The sequence below is a fragment of the Lemur catta genome, chromosome 4 (genome assembly GCF_020740605.2).
Source record: "Lemur catta isolate mLemCat1 chromosome 4, mLemCat1.pri, whole genome shotgun sequence".
Lineage (NCBI taxonomy): Eukaryota > Metazoa > Chordata > Mammalia > Primates > Lemuridae > Lemur > Lemur catta.
In genome coordinates this window covers 49,973,759-49,993,557 of record NC_059131.1, presented here as the reverse complement: position 1 = coordinate 49,993,557, position 19,799 = coordinate 49,973,759, and the positions used below count along the sequence as shown (strand labels likewise).

The following is a 19,799-nucleotide window of genomic DNA, read 5'->3' as shown; positions in this document are numbered from 1 at the left end:
ATGCTTTGGATAATTCTAGAAACTACACTACATCATCTCAAGGGATGAAATGCAACTTCTAACAGTCACAAAAAGCAGGCAAAGCTAAGTGAAGATGCTCCTCTCTCGCTTCCCTCTAGAACTCACACCTTCCCACAAAGAAAGGCCTTGGAAACAGGATACTCTGCAGTGGTCCTGACTGGGGTGAACAGCAAACTGTCCCAATCCCCCAGGAGAGGCATATTTCTGGTCGACAGGCCCCACACAACTAACCCCAGCCAGGCTATCCTTGGATCCACTGACAGCTCTTCAGAAAATTGCCAGCTTCCTTCGCAGCCCAAAGGCTCAGACAGAGAAAGCCACCGAATGCAAGCAGGATGGCACAACAGGCAAAATTTAACCAATGTTCCCCGAAGCTTTCGGGCACCTTGGGGAGGAAATGGGGTGAAGATACTGGGACATGGTCGGACCATTTTTACCCGGAGGGCAGCACGAGAGTATAGGAGTAAAGTACAGGTGGGACGGCTGACTCTTCCCTAACACGCCTACCTAACTGTAGGACCGGTTCTTGCTAAAAGATGTGGCCCTGCTCTTTCGATTGTCCTTGTCCGCTGTACCCCAGCTGTTTGCAAAGGTGTGGTCATCATGCAAAGACTCCAGACGTTATTTTTATATTTTAAAAATGCCACCAGCAGCCAACTAAGAATTAACTCTTAGGAGTATATGAGTGTATGTGTGTATGAACTGGAGATGCATTGGAGAGCTGGCATCTCCCCTGAGCTCTGGGCGAGGTGGTGTGCGTTACCTGGCCAAGTCGAGGAAAGAGTCCACCGTCTCTTTGGGGACTGGAGGAGGCCCCGAATCCTCCAGCCCCAGGTCGCTGGATTGAAGGGTCTGCGCACCGGACCCCGGCTTGATGATGAACGCCAAAGCGACGGCGAGCGCCGAGGCCCCCAGCGTGGTGAGCCCAAAGTAGGCGACGGCGATGCCGCCCAGACGCCCGAGGGAGCTGGCGTCCAGAGAGGCGGCGCCCGACACCAGGCTGCAGACCACCAGCGGCAGGATGATCATGCGCAGCATGCGGAGCAGCATGTCGCCCGGGAAGGCCAGGTAGGTGATCTGCGTGCGGCTCAGCCCGACCCCGCGCAGCGCCGCGCCCAGGGCCGCGCCCGCCATCACGCCCGACACGGTGAGCAGCACCAGCGCGTGGCGCCGCAGGAAGCCGGCGCAGCGCCGCGCGCGTCCCGCCGCGGTCCCCGGCGCGCTTGGCGCCCCCGCAAGCCCGGCCTGGGCGCTGTCGAGGTAACCGTTGGTCTCGCTGCTCTTCTCCATGGCTGGGCCTGCCGCTCCGAGCTGGAGGCAGGGGACTCGGACTCTGGAAGGAGACCGGGCTCCCAAAGAATGGATCGGACGGAGCTGGTGAGGTCTGCCAGCCGCGCCCCCCAGGTTCTGGGAAGCGTCCCCGGGGAATCTACCGGCCTGGCCCCGGAGCAGGTGCGAGAAGGGCGAGGAGAGGCGCAGGAGTGCGGGTTGGAGTCCCAGGCGAAATGGGTCGCGCCGCGCCCAGCCTTTCCAGAGCAGCCACCGGCGGGAGATGATGCAACGCGGGAGCCGCGAGGGAGGACGCGCCTGCGAGGAGGGAGGGAGCCGGGAGAGGCCCGAGCCCGCCCCCTTCACGCCCACCACCCCGCCCCCCGCGGCTTTGGCCAATCAGAGCCCGGGAGCCGCCGCCGCCGCAGGCCTCGCGCCCCAAGCCTGGCGGCGGGCGCCGAGCGAGTGGCGGCCGGGCGGGAGGCTCTGCCCCGGCCGCGGGGGCGCAGGGGGAGCCAGCCAATCCCGACGCCAGCAGCCGCCCCCCGGCCCAGCTAACGGAGGCCGGCTCTGGGGCGGCCGCGGGGAGGCGCGGCCTGAAGGACGGCCGGGGCTCGTGGGTACCTCTCGGGCCGGCTGGGGTCTGGGCCCTTGTAGTCAGAGGCCCCGGGAGAATGTGGAACTCGGCGACGTTCCTCATCCTGGGGACTGCGGGAGGAGAAGGCCTCCCTCCACGGCTGGGGCTTTGGCGCTCTGAGAGGTCGCCGGCCTCTCCACCGAAGGGGCTGCGCGCGATGGGGAGGCCCAGGCGGTCTTTCCGCTGCGTCCCTCCGGCGTAAAATTCTTTCCTCGAGGGGTTCTGCGGGGTTTCGTGCGGGAAAGCACGCCATGGTGCCGAGTGCAGGCCCAGCCCGAGACAAAGGAAGGATGGATGGATGGATGAATGAGTGAGTGAGAAAAGCCTTATCACACGCTCTTTACGGGTTCTAACTAAGCTTTACCCGAAGTGAAAGGGGACTTGCGACGGCACCGAACCCAGCGCCCGGGCGATGCCACCACGCGCACCTGGGCGCGCTCCTCGGCGTGGGTCTGGCGGACGGGGGATGCGCCTGGGTCTCGGGCAGTTGTATGCAGCATGCGCGCTGAAGACGCAAAAACTCTTCTAGAAGAAACAGAGCTCTCGCGCCACCACTTCCAGTTGGTTTCTGCCACGTAACCTCAGCTGAAACACGCGATTTTAACCTCTTCCATCCCCGGCCCAGCCCTGGCGCGAAAGCAGCGCAGTCCACGGTTTGGCCCGCCTGAAAGGTGGTTCCTTATGGTTCACGTTCTTTTGCTTTCTGCCTTTATTTAATATCTGCTCTGGCCACGGCATATGTAAGGGAAGCCTCTGCAGAGTTTGTTTTACTATGTCACATGTATTTTATTTTTATATTTTCTCGTTCTGCTTTTGAAAGAAAGTGTTCTTTGAAGGCTTCTGTGAAGGGGAAGTCTTAAGTGTGGCTAACCTGAATTGAGAAGGACGGCGATTTACTATTGACTTCGTGCTGAAAAGGAGTCGTCTTAAAACATGTCATGACGGATGTTTGTGCAAATCAAAATGCCTTCATAAGGAAACTTAAGGAGCTGTCCAAATTTTGAGACAGTGAGGAGTTCATTACTTGAAGCCAGGCAGCTATAGGCGGTAGCTTGTAGGGGGGTTTGTTTGTTTGTGTGGGAGGGAGGAGGTAGTGTCAGGTGAAGAACTGTACATAGTTTTATCTGGTTTTCCAGAATGCAGTTTATTTCTCTGTGTGCACGGAAGAAAGAGTAATTCCTACAGACACACGCTCTATTTTGCCCATCAGCCCCTCCCTTTGTTTTGACTAGTGCTTTTATGCAAAAGACACTCAAATCATGTTCCAGAAACGCCTTTCCAACGGCTTTATATCTCCACCTGAGTGTCTTCGAGACAGCCCGACTCAACGTGCTCAAAACCAAACTCATGGTTGCCTCCCTCAGGTGCACTCATCCTCCTCCTCCCCTAGTTCTGTTAAAACATCACTGATCCAGTCACCTCTGTGCGAAACTTCAAAGTGACCTTTGATTCTTCCCTCCGCAGTGTCTTCTGTCATCTGATTGCTTGCCAAGTCCCACAGGCATTCCTTTTGAATCATTTATCACACCCACCCCTCCCATCCATTTCCACTGCTACCATACTGGCTCGGTTCTTATGTCCTCACTTCTTTTCTGGGCTACTGAAATGTTCTGAGTTGGTTTTCCCACCTCCAATGCTCCCTTTGTTCCATCCTGTATTTTGCCTTGCCCGGTCTAATCTTCCTAATGAGTAATATACATTTTAGGATTAGGTTCACCTTTTATGTAGCAGAGAAAAAAGGAACAATGAGGGTGTGCCTTCTCCCTGTAAGAAAGAACACTTTCCAAAAGTTGCATGCATTCTTTCCCTTATATTTCATTAACTAGAATTTAGTTAAGTGCCCACACCTAGCCGCAAGAAAAGTTAGGAAATGTAATTTTTATTTTTCACAGACATGCACCCAGTTAAAAATTTGGGCTTAAGTTACTAAAGAAGCACAGAAGAATTGTATTGGAAGACAACTTTTTCTTATCACTTCCTGTTCAAAAGCCTTCAGTGGCTCCCACTGCATTAGGAATGTGCTCCTCATCCTGGCATTCAAGGCCTGCCATGATCTTAGCCTCAGCTCACTCTCCAGCCTTGTGCCCTCAGTGCACCCAACAAAAACAGGACCATGTGCTATTCCCACATTTTGGGTTTTTTTTTTTTTTGCCTCTCCATCCAGTCCCAGTTCAGATATCACTTCCCTCCCACAGGCTTTCTGAATTCCCTTCGCTCTAGCTCTGCTACTGCCCACAGCTTTTTGTGCTGTTCCTGTGCACCCCAGAGCTGCATTAATACTTAACCCTCGACTGGGAGTGGGGAACTCCCTGAACTATTGGATGTAAGGATCGTGCCCCGTGGGAGAGCAGTGTTTGGGGGTACCTTCCTACTTGTGAGACAAACCAAGAAACAGGTGTCTTCTCCTGGCCTCAGCAACAGTTGATGATACTACCATATCTCTCGTGAAAGAGTTTCACTTTCTGCCTTCTTTCTTTCTCTCTCTTTTTTTTTTTCTGAGACAGGGTCTTGCTCTATTGCCTAGGCTAGAGTGCAGTGGCATCATCATAGCTCACTGTAACCTCAAACTCCTGGGCTCAAGCAATCCTCCTGTGTCAGCTTGCAAGTGACTGAGACTACAGGCGTGTGCCCCCATGCCCAGCTAATTTTTTTTACTTTTTGTAGAGATAAGGTCTCACTGTGTTGCCCAGACTGGTCTCAAACTCTTGGCCTCAAGCTATGTTCCTGCCTCAGCCTCCCAAAGTGCTGGAATTACAGGTGTGAGCCACCACACCTGACCTCTCTCTTTTTTCTTAATCCCTCTCCTTTTGCTCTTTTATAACATTTTTTTTCTTTTCACAAATTTATGTGCCTCCTGTTTGTAGGTTTTTAGTGCAAAAAGAAAAAAAGAAGATTCCTGTATTAGACACCTACCTCCAATTGTTCCAATTATCTATTACTGCATAACAAACCATCTCAAACCATACTGGCATAAAACAACAACCACCCCCAAACAGAGTGGCACAAAACAACAACCATTTTCTTATGCTCATAATTTTGTAGCCCAGAAATTCACACAGGATGTAGCAAGGAGTCTCATCTCTGCTGGGGTGGCTTAATGGGTGGCGATGGCTGAGACAGCTCACCTGGAGTCCTATGCCTGTGGCCTAGGTTTTGGCTGTCCACTGGGATCCCTGGTTCTTTCCCACATCTCATCTACTGAGGCTGGAATGTCTAAGATGGCTCTTTCATTCACATGACTGGCACCTGGGCTGGTAGTTTCTGGAATAGCTGGGGCTGACTTGGCATCTCTCTCTCTCTCTCTTTCTCACTTCCCTCCAATATGGCTAGCTTGGGCTTCTTCACAATATGGCAATCTCAGTGAAGTCAAACCTCTTACATAGTTGTTGACATCCCCCAGAGTGAGTGTTATAAGAAATGTAGGCAGAAGCTGCAAGACTTCTGACATAGCCTCAGAAAGTCCCAGAACATTACTTCTTTCACATTCTGCTAGTCAAGGAAGATGCTAAGGCCAGCCCAAATTCAAAGGAGGAGAACTAGACTCCGCCACTCAGTGGGGGTGAGTAGCAAAGAATTTGCAGCCATCTTTAATCCACAGTAACATTCCTGCTTAAATGCTTATGTGTTGTATGCCAGAGCAGCATGTGTATGTCACTACTTCCAGAAGTATCCTAGTTCTGGCACCCCCACCCCTTTTTTTTACACTCCCTCCCCTCCCTATCTGGCATCTCTTTAGATGATGCTATTTGAAAGTTCTTTTGGACAATCTCTTCATGAAATGGTGCTGGGAAAACTGAATATCTACATGGAAAAGGATGAAATTAAACCCTCATCTCACACCATACACAAAAATCAACTCAAAATGGATTAAAGACTTAAATATAAGACCTAAAACTGTAAAACTAGTAGAGGAAAATATCGGGAGGGCCTTTTGTTATAACAGAGGGGTCCATTCATTGTTCTGTGCCAAAGGTATCTTGCTTTTACTTTATAAACTTATATCTTGTTCTTGCTCTGTAAATCTATCATGTCCTTCCTCAATAAACTTCGTTTCATGCTTAAAAAAAAAAGAAAAGAAAATATAGGGAAATAGCTCCATCAGCTCGGTATTGGCAATGATTTTTTTTGGATGTGACTGCAAAAGTACAGGCAACAAAAGCAAAAATAGACAAATGGGATGATATCAAACTAAAAAGCTTCTGCACAGCAATGAAAACTATTAACGGAGTAAAGAGACAACCTGCAGAATGGGAGAATATATTTGCAAACCATACATCTGTTAAGGGATTACTAACCAAAATATATAAGAAACTCAAACAACTCAATAGCAAGAAAACAAATAACCTGATTAAAAAATGGGCAAAGGACTTGAATAGACATTTCTCAAAAGAAGACATACAAATGGCCAGAAAGTATATAAAAAATTCTCAACATTACTAGTTATCCGGGAAATGCAAGTTAAAACCATAGTGAGACACCACCTTATACCTGTCAGAATGGCTAAGATAAAAAAATGAGAGATAAGTGTTGGTGAAGATGTGGAGAAAAGAGAATCCCTGTATACTATTGGTGGGAATGAAAATTAGTACAGCCATTGTGGAAAACAGTATGGAAGTTCCTCAAAAAATTAAAAATACAACTACCATGTGATCCAGCAATTGGGTATATAGACAAAAGATTTGAAATCAATGTGTCTAAGAGATGTTTGCATGCTCATATTCATTGCAGCATTATTCACAATAGCCAAAACATGGAATCAACTTAAGTGTTCATTAAAGGATGAATGGACAAATAAAATGTGGTACATACACACATTGGAATACTATTCAGCCTTAGGAAAGAAGAAAATCCTATCATTGAGACAACATGAATGAACCTGGAGGATGTTATGTTAATCCAGGCACAGAAAGACAAATACTGCATGATCTTACTTATATGTGGAATCTAAAAAAGTTGGAACACATAGTAACAGTGAGTAGAATGGTGATTACCAGAGGCTAGGGGCTAGGGGGATTGGGGAGATGTTGGTCAAAGGACACAAAATCCCAGTTGAACAGGAGGAATAAGTTCAAGAGATCTATTGTACATCTTGGGGACTGACATTAATAACAATATTGTATACTTGAAAATTGCTAAGCAAGTACATTTTCAGTGTTCGCACCATAAAATAAGTATGTGAGGTAATATGTTTATGAAGTAGTTTGATTTAGCCACTCCACAATGTATATATGTATCAAAACATCATGTTGTACACCATAAATCTATACAATTTTTACTTGTCAATTGAAAAAATAAAGAAAAGAAAAAAATTTTCTTTGGCATCATTTAGTCATTTTCTTAAAACCATGACTGCATCAACCATCAGAGAGAATCCATTTCCCTCATTAAAGCAAGGGCTATGGATTTCTTACTTATAAAGTGATAACAGTGATTTAATCTCTACCTTGTCAAAGTGACTGTTTTTCACTCCCAATATGTATTTGAGAATAGTTTATGTTATACTCACATGTTGGCTTCTGCTAGCAAAGAAGTTATCTCAGTTTTATCTTCACGTCTGATGACTATTACATATTTTCCACATTATCTCACTAGAATGACCGGTAGTAGCATCACTGGAATCATATAGCATGCCATGAATGAACTGAGAAAAGAAAATTGTATACTTACTCATAGGCAAATTTGGATTCCAGAGTACTTCTTTACCTTAACTAAGAGACACCAGATGGTTTGATCAATAATTATATTTAAAAGGTTAAATGTCAGTTAAGTTGTTCCCAAGCCAGCAAAACATAGCTTGTAGAAAGTACAATGTGATTTAAAAAAAAAAAAGAATATTTGCTTTTCAAATAGATCAGATTACTTAGCAAACAGAGCAAGCAAAGTCAAAATCTAAAATAATAAATAAATTCTTTTTCTTCCACGGTGGACAACTTGTACACAATGGCATACTGGCATCAAAATACTGGTGACTTTGTAATGTATAATTCTTCCTCTGGGCTCCCCTTGGTATGAACTCTACCTGCCAAAAAGAAAAAGAGAGAGAGAAAAAAGGGGCCGTAAAGATGCCCCTAGAACCAAAAGGTCAAGCCCAGACTCAGATAAACAATTTGAGTCAATACTAAAAAGGGAATTTGGTCAGAGTGGAGGTAAAAGGCAGAATGACACAGAAATGAGCTGTCTGTTTCTATGGTTTTAGAAACCAGCTAAAGATACATTAACTGGTATTTTCTTCTTCTTCTTTTTTTTTTGTTAAGAAACTTTTTTTTCTTTTTTTTTTTTTGAGACAGAGTCTCACTCTGTTGCCCAGGCTAGAATGAGTGCCGTGGCATCAGCCTAGCTCACAGCAACCTCAAACTCCTGGGCTCCAGCAATCCTTCTGCCTCAGCCTCCCGAGTAGCTGGGACTACAGGCATGCGCCACCATGCCCGGCTAATTTTTTCTATATATATTTTTAGCTGTCCATATAATTTCTTTCTATTTTTAGTAGAGACGGGATCTTGCTCTTGCTCAGGCTGGTCTTGAACTCCTGAGCTCCAACGATCCGCCCGCCTCGGCCTCCCAGAGTGCTAGGATTACAGGCGTGAGCCACCACGCCCAGCCAAAACTTTTGTTTCTTAACCTTAAACCTTAGTAAGATATTTTCTTCTCAGAGAAGACTAGTGAAATAGGCACACCGAGAGAGATGAGTTAAAAGATGGGAATGTAAGTTAGGTTGGTGTCTGCGTTTGTGGGTGGTGGTTCTAGGGGTAGGGATTTACTTCAGCAACACAGCCAGATGTTTACTGAGCTGCTTGCTGAGAATCAATCACTCTGCAAGGCCCATAGGGTGAATACAAAAAGGGGAGTAAGAATTCCTTAAGTTAGTGGGCTTAAATGCATATTCTTAATCCTGGAAGAGAGCCTAGGAACCTGCATTTCAATAAGCCAATCCCCCCCCCCATTATTTAATCAAGACGTATTTATAAGGGCATTGAATTAACAGAGTTTAGGATTAAAGAGACATCCAAGATAAGGTCTAGGGCTAGTCCTCAAAGACCCTGTCAATCAAGTCCTTCTTACTAAGTGCAGTGCTAAGAGGTAAGAAGCAGGTGGGATTAGAGAGGTAGGGGCTTGGAGAGGGTAGAGAAGAAATGAGTATCCATTAGACTGAGCTATGGTTCTCACAGGAATTTATTGTGCTTGGCACAGGAATTCACTGAAGTGGATTAAAGCCTATTTGAAGAAAAGATAGGGACTCCTGAAAAGATAACTAACCTTACAAGAAGGGCTCAGAGGTCCCCAAACTAGACTCTCATTAGAGTCACCTAGAAAGAATTCAAAAAGGACAGATTTCAGAACTCCACGTTGGAAATTTTGTTTCTGTAGCTCTGGCGTAGGACCCAGGCATCTATAATACATATTTTTAATTCTTCCCAGTTAATAGGTTAAGGAGATATAACAACCAAATGCAATGGAATCTGGATTAAAAGAAAACTAAAGCATAATTCTGAGATACTTAGGGAAAATTTCTTGTGGACTGTATGTTGAACTTCATATTGAGTCTTTTCAGGTGTGGCAACGGTGTTCTGATAGTAGGACCATGGTCTCATTCCTGAGAGACTGCGGAGAAGCATTTAGGGATGAAATGTCTTGGTGTCTGCACCCCACACCACTCTTGTGTGGCCTGGCAAAGAGGAAGTGTGCATATATATAAAGAGGGCGCCGTGGCAGGGGAGGCAAGATGTTCATACCTGGTAAAACTAGATGAGGATCATGTGGGTGTTCTCTGTTTTGTTCTTGAAACTTTTCTGTAGGTTTAGAAATTTTCAAAATTATAAAACATTAATTTTTTAAATAAAAACAAATAATGGGGCATAAAAACCCCTCCACATTTGATTTTGTCACACAACAGAGTTGTACAATCTCAGCAGAAAGGTACATATTATAGAAGCTTGAAGCAGTGAGAGGTTACTGTGGCCCAGAACTGTGTTTCTCCACTCATTTTCTGCAAGGACACACATGACAGATGATGCTCACACACAGCGTCTACAGCCGGGGGAGGACCCAGGGTTAGATGTAATTCCTGGCCACTGACCTGTAATGCAACAGATTTTCCTCCCACTTAAGAATGTTAACTTGCAGGCAAATGATGTTATCATAGGGATGACTTTGAATTCATCCAAATTTGCTTAAAAAATTATAATGTCCTAACTTCTGTACTTTTGTGTGGAAGGAGTTTGAAAATTCAATAAATCATGCTGATGTACAAAGAAAATGTAGATTCTTTGCTATCTGTAACTGATCTAATCTTTGTCATGGGCAGTCATGACACTGGGTCATTAGACAAAGGAGAAAATGACTTTAACTCAGCAGTGAATGTAGTGGAAGTCTTTTCCAGTTTAAAGACCTTATGTGGATAGCTAGACTCAGAGTGTTTTGGTAAATGCATAGCATTTCAGACTTCCTCTCTACCAGTAAGTGACTCTACAATGATATGATCATAGCAAATTGTAAGGGCAGTTATGATTTTTTTTAAACTTGAGAAAAAGTGGTGCTTTACTTATAAGAAAAATGCATGGATATTGTGATGGATTATGAGAATAGTCCCATTCTTCACAGCTTTCTATGCCCCAGCCCTTTGTCATATTACTTTCCAGGGCCTTCCAAGTCTAAATTTGGGCTCAACCACGTGATCCTCTCGGCCAAGGGATGAGGTGAGCAGAGGTTTGAAATGGGCTCACATTGGGCTTTTGTCCTGCACCTGTGCTGTTGCCGTGAGACCATGCCTGGGCTAACCCACTGGAGGAAAAGAGACACACGGATCTCAGCTGGGTCCCCCAGTCATCATAGTGGAGGTCATCCCAGATCAACTGCCAACCAGTCAACCCCTGGATATGGAAGCAAGTCCAGCAAAGATCAGCAGAACTTTCTAGTTTCCATCCCCCACCTCCTCCAAAACACTTAGAACAGTATACCATGGAGGTTTTGTGGCTTCTTAGTTACTGTGTTGGTCCAAGTCCTTCAGGAAGCAAATACCAGATGGGACAAAATGTGCAAGGAGTTTGTTAGGGAAATTCCTATGTGACAGAAACTGGAGAGGGAGCTGTGGGCTAGGAGAGCTGTCAGAGGGCAATGCAAGTCTGACCCAGAGTGAAGGAAGGAGTCCAAGGAAGGTGTAGCAAAGCCATTGGGAAACCGTAGGCCAAAGGCCTCCATCAGAGGAGTCTTGTGCCTCCTAGGAACAGGTTTGCCTTAGCATTCCCATTGGCTGGGAGCAACCTGTGGGAAACAGGGCCTTGGCATAAACATGGCAGTGGATTTCAGAGCGTGCTAATTGGTCAATTAGACTAATGAGTTTGCAGGGTGCTTTCTCATGGCTGCCACAGTTACACAACATTATTGTGGTAAGACTTAACTGATACAGGCAAGAGGCTACTTGCTATAGAACTGGACTTCTTAATATGGATAGTGTTGACTCCTAGGGGACATTTTAGAAATGTCTGGGGGCATTTCTTGGCTGTCATAATGATTGAGGGCCAGGAATGCTAGACGTTCTGCAACTCACTGGACCATCCTGCACAAAACAAATCTTCCTGTGCCCTTCACGAATTCCCAATGTCCTGCATGATATCCACAAGGAAAATAATCTGTTTAAAATTATCTGAGCCAAGGGCCAGGCATGATGGCTCACGCTTGTAATCCTAGCACTCTGGGAGGCCAAGGTGGGCAGATCGTTTGAGCTCAGGAGTTCGAGACCAGCCTGAGCAAGAGCAAGACCCTGTCACTACTAAAAAAATAGAAAGAAATTAGCTGGACAACTAAAAAAATATATATAAAAAATTAGCCGGGCATGGTGGCACATGCCTGTATTCCCAGCTACTCGGGAGGTTGAGGCAGGAGGATCACTTGAGCCCAGGAGTTTGAGGTTGCTGTGAGCTAGGCTGACACCACGGCACTCTATCCCAGGCAACAGAGTGAGACTCTGTCTCAAAAAAAAAAACAAACAAAAAATTTCAAAAATTATCTGAGCCAAGAACCTGATTCTGTTTTAGAAAGAAACATGAAATATTTCTTGCTCAATATGAATATGCACTGGATTTCTAGGATTGCAATTGCTTTGTTTCAAACTTTACTAAGTGTTGGTCACCTCTTTTAGGAAATCATGCCACCAAGCATCACTACTTGTGGTATTTGAATCACCAATACAGTGCTGCTGAGGCAATCCACATTTGTGACTGTGATCATCATGTGCAATGAGCAAGCATCTGGCTATTTTGTCACACCCCCCTCCATGCATGATCATTTGCAGGCACTGACAAAGAAACACATTTCATTATATTGATTTTCCTGAAATTATGTGGTGGGTAGGCTGCATTACTTATGAACTTCGTTTTAGAAGGAAAGAAGGTGCTAGGTCTGACGTGGTGCAGGACCACTCCTGTAGAATGAGGGCCAGACAGTTACACAGGATTATAAAAGAGAAGAGAAATGTATACCTGTGTTCACAGCAGCATTGTTCACAGCAGCCAAAAGATGGAAGCAATGCAGGTGTGCGTTGACAGATGAATGGATGAACAAAACGTGGTCTATGCACACACCTCCCTCCAGAGCCCAGGCTCATACTAAGCTTCACTCCTTCATCTCAGGACTGGCCCCCAGATGTGTGGGGAGACGTCCCAGCCTCAGCCCTGCAGGCCGGTCCTCTGAAGTCCTGGTCTCTAATAACACCCCCTCTGCTCTTTTGCTCCTCTTTCCTAGAGGTGGCAGCTGCCCCCTTCAGTGGTTAACCTCTGTTTACTTCAGCAATTCCCTTTTGCTTTTCCTCCCTGATACCTTACACCTTTGTAATCAATTACCTGTATTATATTTCTTCTGTTGAAAATTCCTGGTATGGTTTCTATTTTCCTATCTGGACCCTGACTAATGGCACCTCTTAAAGACATACATCTCTCTGTCCAGAAGTAACGTTGCCTCCACCTGTATGCAAAGAGAAGAATCTGATATGGATCCCATAGCAGCTAGATTTTGGTCTCTAATATTATTTTCTATTAAAAGGAACCAGAGATCCTTGGAGAGTGGCTGATTCTATGATTCTATGTTTTGGGCAGAGAAAGTAGAAATGGGTTAGAAAATCTTATTGTGAAAAGCGAACATTTCTGGGACTGTTGGCCAAATTGTGTGACAACTTTAGCATTAAAAAGGAAAAAAAACTATTTCTGTGCAAAAATGTGAGTGTATAACAATACTAAAAAGGGGCAACTAAAATATAGTACATCGAAGGAAAAGCAATTATAAGTTTTCAAAAATGTTTGCAAAAAATACTCTCTACGCTGATGCATGTAAGTTCCATCATTAAAAACCATGCAATAGGTTTGGGGCCTGAGCAATTAGAAGGATGGAGACGACATGCAGCTGGGATGGGGAAGGTAGAGTGGAGGAGTTTTGTGGGGTAAGGGGAGAAATTCAGTTGTGGACGTGTTAGGTTTGAAATGTCTACCTAGCCATCTAAATGGAGATATTGAGTCAGCCTTTGAGATCTGTTTCTAGAGTTGAGGAGAGAGGTCTGGGCTGATGTTAGTCAGGATGGGTGTGGCTGTGCTGCAGTAACAACTGCTAAATCTCACTGGATTAACACAGTGACAGTTTCTTTCTTAGTGTAGTTCTGCTTCCTGTCATTTCCCCTCAGGGTACAGCCTAATAGAGGCTCTACTATCTGGACTATTGCTAATGCAAGAGGAAGACAAGAACTAGAGTTTCACTACAGCAATGAAATGCTTTCACTTTGAGGTGGCCCCTAACCTCCGTTCACAGATTTTTTTTTTTTTTTTTTTTTTTTTTTGGCCAAAGTAAGCCACATGGCCACAAATAACTTCAAGGGGGTGAGGAAGTGTAGTTCTCCTGCATGCCTGGAAAGGGAAGACCAGAAATATGGGTGAGCCATACTAATGCCTACTAGAGCTGGAGATATACAATGGGAAGTCATTGGCACGTAGATGGTGTTTAAAGGCACAGGGCTGGATGAAATGGCCAGGAAGTGAGTGTAGATAAAGAAAACAGGAAGTTCAAGGGCTGAGTCCTGGCCACTTTCAATACACAGAGTTCATAAACTCAGTTGATATAACAAGCCCAAGATGGCAATTCTGTTCCCTTGGTTATGTGAGTAAATTTGTAACTCTGGGACAAAGGAATGAATCAATAGCGTTGATACCTTAGTGTAAATTGTGCATTATAAATATAATAACAAGTTTTTAAAATTCTGTACTGCTTATATATGTTTTTTGTTTATAATGTTTTAAGTGATTAAGAAAATCTGATTGATTTATTAAATTTGTAAATCTACTTTACTAGATTTATGAGTCCCTTGAGTAATTAGGAAGATTTTACTTCTTTGATTTGTGAGTTTACTGTTTGGTGTTTGAAGTTCTTGGGAAAATTCAGATAGTTTATATTTGTGACTGTGGTTTGAAATCTCTAAAGGAATTTAATTAATCAGGGTTATAAATGTGTTAAATGTTTAGGGAGAAATTAATCTATCAAATGTATAAGCTTTTTGAGGATAAATCAAAAGTGAAAGTATTTTTTATTTTAACACAAAAATTACTAGATCTGTAAATAAATGAAATCTGCATGTTGAGTTTAAAGGCTTTAGAAAACAAATGGGGTTTATAGGTTTACAAGCTAATTGGATATTAATGAAAACATAACCTCTAGCATTCTTTTCCATATACAATAGCATTCCATGGATGCTGAAAAACCCACCCATCCATCCTTATTCTCATCTTCCTTATGATGGCCTGGGAAGGGCACCTGGTAACCCTGTGGTGATGCAGGGGTCCTTGGGCACTTCCTGCTCCATCTCCCAGGGCTGTCTCAGGGCTGATGTTCTGATTGGCCTGGCCTTCATCCTGATGGATGCAAGTCTTTTCTGATGGGCTGGGACTGAACTAATTATTAAATGTTTTGAATATTGTTGGTTATTTTAGATCATGATCATGTCCCATGCCATTTCCTTTGGTCTCAAAGTCATCACATGTCGTGCCGCACTCGCCTGCAAGGACGACGCAACAAACTGGAGTTCTTCCAACAGCAGTTTAATGAGGCATCTAGTCTAGTTACATGGCGAGAGACCCCGAACAGGAAGGACAGTGGGCTTATATACCATTGCAGGTAGTCGTGGCGGGAAGTGATTGGTAGAGGGCCCTGACAAGGCTCCCAGCAATGATTCTATTGGCTATGTGCTCACCCGTAATCAGAGACCGCTCCCAACAATCACATGTGGAAATTCTTTATCCTGACTTGAGGTCTCCTCTAGACAGCCAAGTCTCCCAGCACCCCTGAATCTGCTCGTGGTTATGTGGGAACTTCTGGATCTCCTGCCCTTCTGGGGATCAATGAATCAACAGTGAGATCCTTTTTGCCAGCACCCTGTTTCATTCATTCTTTTGTCCTCAGCACCTTGCCAGACACTACTGTATGATATAGAGATTTGTGGAACAGTGTGGCAGCGGCATAGGTGTTTTTTGACTAGTGTAGCAGTATAGAGTAGTGGTTTGTTGAATGGTTTAGCAGTATGGAGTATGTGATTGGTGTAGCAGTATGGTTTAGCGGTTTGTTGAATGATGTAGCAGTATGCTGTAGAGGTTGGTTGAATGGTGCAGCAGTGTGCTATCAAGGTTTTTTGATGGCTTAGCAGTATGGTACAGTTTGTTGAATGGTGCAACAGTATGAAGTTGTGGTTTGTCGAATGATGCAACAGCCTGTTGTAGAGGTTTATTGAATTGTGTAGCAGTATGGTATAATGGTTTATTGAATGGTTCTGCAATATGGAGTGAAAAGTCAGATGTGTTTGTATCCTTTTCTGCCACTTATTAGCTGTGTGATCTTGGGCAAATTACTTAACCTTTCTGTGCCTCATTTTACACTGTTAACAATCTCATAGTGTTGCTGAGAATCAAATGAGCTATGCACCATAAAATAATTAGCACAGTTTCTGATACATTATGAAATGCTTAATAAATGTTAACTAAAGCAATAATTATATGACATACTTTCATTACTATTTTGTATGGTCTGACACATTAATGTGTCAGAATAAAGAAAAAAACCACTCTGAATCCAATTTCCATCCAAGAAAAAGAATGTGAATTCTTGTTCATGATATGTTTGAATAATGCAAGGAAAAATCCAAGCAAAACCTTGCCATGTAACTGGAGAAGGTTAGATATTTTCTGGTGAATTTGTCAGATCTAATTCTTGTTTCCCTTTTTCCTTTCCCTCCTGTTTTGGCGCTTACTGCTGCTGCTGAGTGCGGGGGAGTGAGTCACAATCTGCAGGAAGGCACTTGCATCAGAGAGGGAGTTGAAAATCTGAGCTGCAACCATGAAAGGTCATCGCTAGTTGACAGGAAGAGGACTGGGCATTTGTCCCTGCTTTGGCAGCTGACCTTGGCCCTTGGCAAGCATCCCCAGTAGGTCTGGCAAGTGGCAGAAGTGGGCAGGTCATCCTGACTGCCCTCCACCCCGCTCCCTCCTCCCACCCAGGGCCAGTGTGAAGGTCACACGTCTCTCTTTTGAGTCATCCCTGTGTTTAGTCTGCTCAAGTCCAAACTCACTGGGAACATCGGCTCTGTGAGCTGGAGCCAGATCCGCTTCTTGACAGAAAAGGCAAAGGGACCCCTTTAGCAATCTATGAGAAACGGTTAAATCCCCACGGAGGCGCGATGGCCGTCAACAGCGGCGTGGTGAGAAGGGCACTTTACTTCCACGGTTTTCCTCCCCCAAACCCACAACCCCTGTCTAGTGGTGAGAAAAACAGCAGACAAATCCCAATAGAGGGACATCGTGCAAAACACATGTCTGGTATAACTCAGAACACTCCGGTCGCCAAAAACAAGGAAAATCTGAGACACTGTCACACCCAAGAGGAGCCTGAGAAGACACGGTGACTAACACAGTGTGGGATCCTGGATGGGAAGCTGGAACAGAAAAGGACATTAGGTAAAAACTAAGGAAATATGAATAACGTGCAGACTTTAGTTAATAATAATAATGTATTAATATTGGCTCATTAATTGAGGCAAATGTACCATACTAAGGTAAGATGTTAATAACAGGGAAATGTGAGTGTGGGTATGAAAACTCTTTGTTATTCTAGCAATTTGTATGTAAATCTAAGACTATTCTAAAACAAAAAAGTTTACTTTTAAAATTCTTCAGAAGAGACGTCTGCGCACAACACCTTGGCCTGTTAACCATGCTTGTCTCGGGAAGTAGAAATGGGGTGGGGGTGGGGTGCTGCCACCTGGGGCCCCTACGGTGTGCAAGATTAGGGATCGAGGGACGGAGGAGACTAAGATGGGCAGGACTTGCCCTGCTGAGTTGAGAGTGGGTCAGGGAAAGGCCTTTGATACTTCTACATCGTTTGAATTTTTCTCAATGAACAGGAACTACTTTTCAGAATCTGATTTTTTTATGGAGAAGAAAACCCCAGAAAGCTGAATAAAAGTGATAAAGAGTAAGTTCTTATAAATGTTAACCTGGATTTCCTAGGACACACTGACACCTCTTCTTGGACTGTGATTTTTAAGCATTTTTTTAGGTCTAGACTAGAGATCTATCAGTTTGGAATGCTGTTTCCCAAACTTACTTAACCTCAGCCATGGAATATATTGAAAATAGTAAACGACAGAACATCAGCAGACATGTATACGCGATATTGAAAGCTTGTATTAAAGAAGGCAGGGGAAAAGATGAATTTCCTTAGAGAAAAAAATGAAGGCAAAATATATTTTATTTCACACATTCTTATAAAACTTTTAAAAGATTTTTAAAATATAATTTATGTCTTTTATATATTTGTGTTTTAAATGTTTAAAAATATATTTTGTCTTTTATATGTTTAGGTTTTAAATATTTATTTGTTTGTTTATTTATTTCTTCCAAAAGCTCTTCTGGAATTTCATCTTTTTAAAATCACTTATCTCTATTTTGGAAACAGCATCATCATGGCCAAGGGTCTATGCTTTTAGCGCAGTGTGCTGGGAAAAGTCCACCTTGCCCAGATACACCGTGGCAAAGGGAAGAAGAATGAGAGCTGTATGCCGTGTGATATTTGTGTCCTCTTAAATTAAGCAGCTTCAAATAGTGTTCATTGTTTCATCTTGGCAATATACATCTAGATTTTTCTTTCCTTTTAGAATATTAAAGGTCAATTGCTCATCTTCCCTTTAAAGTATTTTAAATTTGTGTTGGTTTGGATATCATTTAGAACACCAAGACCCTTCTTTTCATTTAAAGCTTTCTTATTTTAGCCATAGATCTAAGGAGAACAAGTTAGTGTTGTGTGACTGTTTAATATTCAATGTAGGCCAGGCGTGGTGGCTCACGCCTGTAATCCTAGCACTCTGGGAGGCCGAGGCAGGTGGATAGCTTGAGGTCAGGAGTTCGAGACCCTCCTGAGCAAAAGAGCAAGACCCCATCTCTACTAAGAATGAAAGAATTTAGCCGGGCAACCAAAAATAGAAAAAAAATTAGCCAGGCGTGGTGGCATGCTCCTGTAGTCCCAGCTACTGGGGAGGCTGAGGCAGGAGGATTGCTTGAGCTCAGGAATTTGAGGTTGCTGTGAGCTAGGCTGATGCCACAGCATTCTAGCCTGGGCAACAGAGTGAGATTCTGTCTCAAAAAAAAAAAAAATTTAATATACATTGCTTAATATCATTTACATATGCTGAAAGTATGTGACAAGGTATGTGACATTTATGGTAGTAAATCAATAGATGATGTACATGGTTATACATTAGGCTCACATGGGCTGCATGTAACAGGCATCTGACCACAATGGCTTAACTAAATAAGCATGTTTGTTTTCCTATGATAAACAATTTGAGGGTGAGCAGTCCAGGACTGGAGCAGTGATCTATGATGCTATCAAGGACCCCAGATTCATCTGTATTCCTGGGTCACCATCCTTAGCATGTGGCTTTTGTCCTCATGGTCACAAGTTGGCTGCTGTACCTCCAGGTGTCAAGTCTGTGTCTCAAGCAGGAGAAAAGAAGACAAGGATAAAAGGTAAGGGGTGCAAAAAACATCTTTCTGAAAGCTGATTTAGTAGATGTCCCTTACATCTCACTGGCCAAAACTCAGTTACATAGCCACCACTAGCTGCAAAGGAGCAAAGAAAAACTAGTCTTGTAGCTGGGCCCTTGGGTACCCTGAACAAAACCGTGATTGTTCTGGTAAGGAAGGCAGGGAGAGTGGGTGCTGTGTAGGAGGTCATCGGGGCTGCCACCATCAGCTTATAGGTCAGCTGGTAAATGCTGCTGCTGCCGCAAAGTACAGAGCAAATGTCCTCCAGGGACCGTTCCAGCTCTTTCTGTTAAAGGCAGATTATTACATAATTAAACATAACAATATTCGTTGACTCGATTTTTTACAGATGTGCTTTTATAGAATAAATTTTGGTATGAAAAAATGCATCAGTATCAATTATTTTCGTGGAACATAAATTTCTTCAGAGCACAGTTTAGGAAAACTCTGGCCTAAGCTATAGAAATAACCTATTCCAAATGACAGCTATATTTTACACTGAGAAAAACCAAAATTTACTTCAAGTTTTTCTTAAATAATATACTCTTTTAGGTTAAAAAACTTAATTTAATTTGAAATGTATACGATACAAGTATCAGTATAATATCTATTGTATCCTACTTAGAACTACTAATTTTTTTTCATTTCCAAGTTCCAAATGGGTAAGTAGTAACACATTGTACACTTCCTGGATCACTCTTTTCAAAACAATAATGCAAACTTCTTAATCTGAAACTTTTTAGTATCTGCTTTCTTGTTTTGGGATTCTCACATCATTTTCAACAGCATGCAATCGGACTCGAGAACAA

At 43.8% G+C, this 19,799-nt stretch overlaps 1 protein-coding gene and 1 long non-coding RNA gene across 2 annotated transcripts in view; one reads left to right on the top strand and one right to left on the bottom strand.

The window, feature by feature from the left end:
• Positions 1 to 1,587, bottom strand: part of SLC1A4 (solute carrier family 1 member 4) — a 29,862-nt gene extending 28,275 nt beyond the window's left edge. The window contains exon 1 of the mRNA XM_045549737.1: positions 785 to 1,587. Within this exon, the coding sequence (XP_045405693.1) occupies positions 785 to 1,311 (527 nt within the window). The 5' untranslated portion in view covers positions 1,312 to 1,587. The remainder of the gene's footprint in view (positions 1 to 784) is intronic.
• Positions 1,588 to 16,379: 14,792 nt separating this feature from the next.
• LOC123636978 lies at positions 16,380 to 17,910 on the top strand. Its single transcript, XR_006734720.1, has 3 exons — positions 16,380 to 16,902; positions 17,349 to 17,419; positions 17,851 to 17,910. It is a non-coding gene; the product is annotated as an uncharacterized LOC123636978 (long non-coding RNA).
• The last annotated feature ends 1,889 nt before the right edge of the window (positions 17,911 to 19,799 follow it).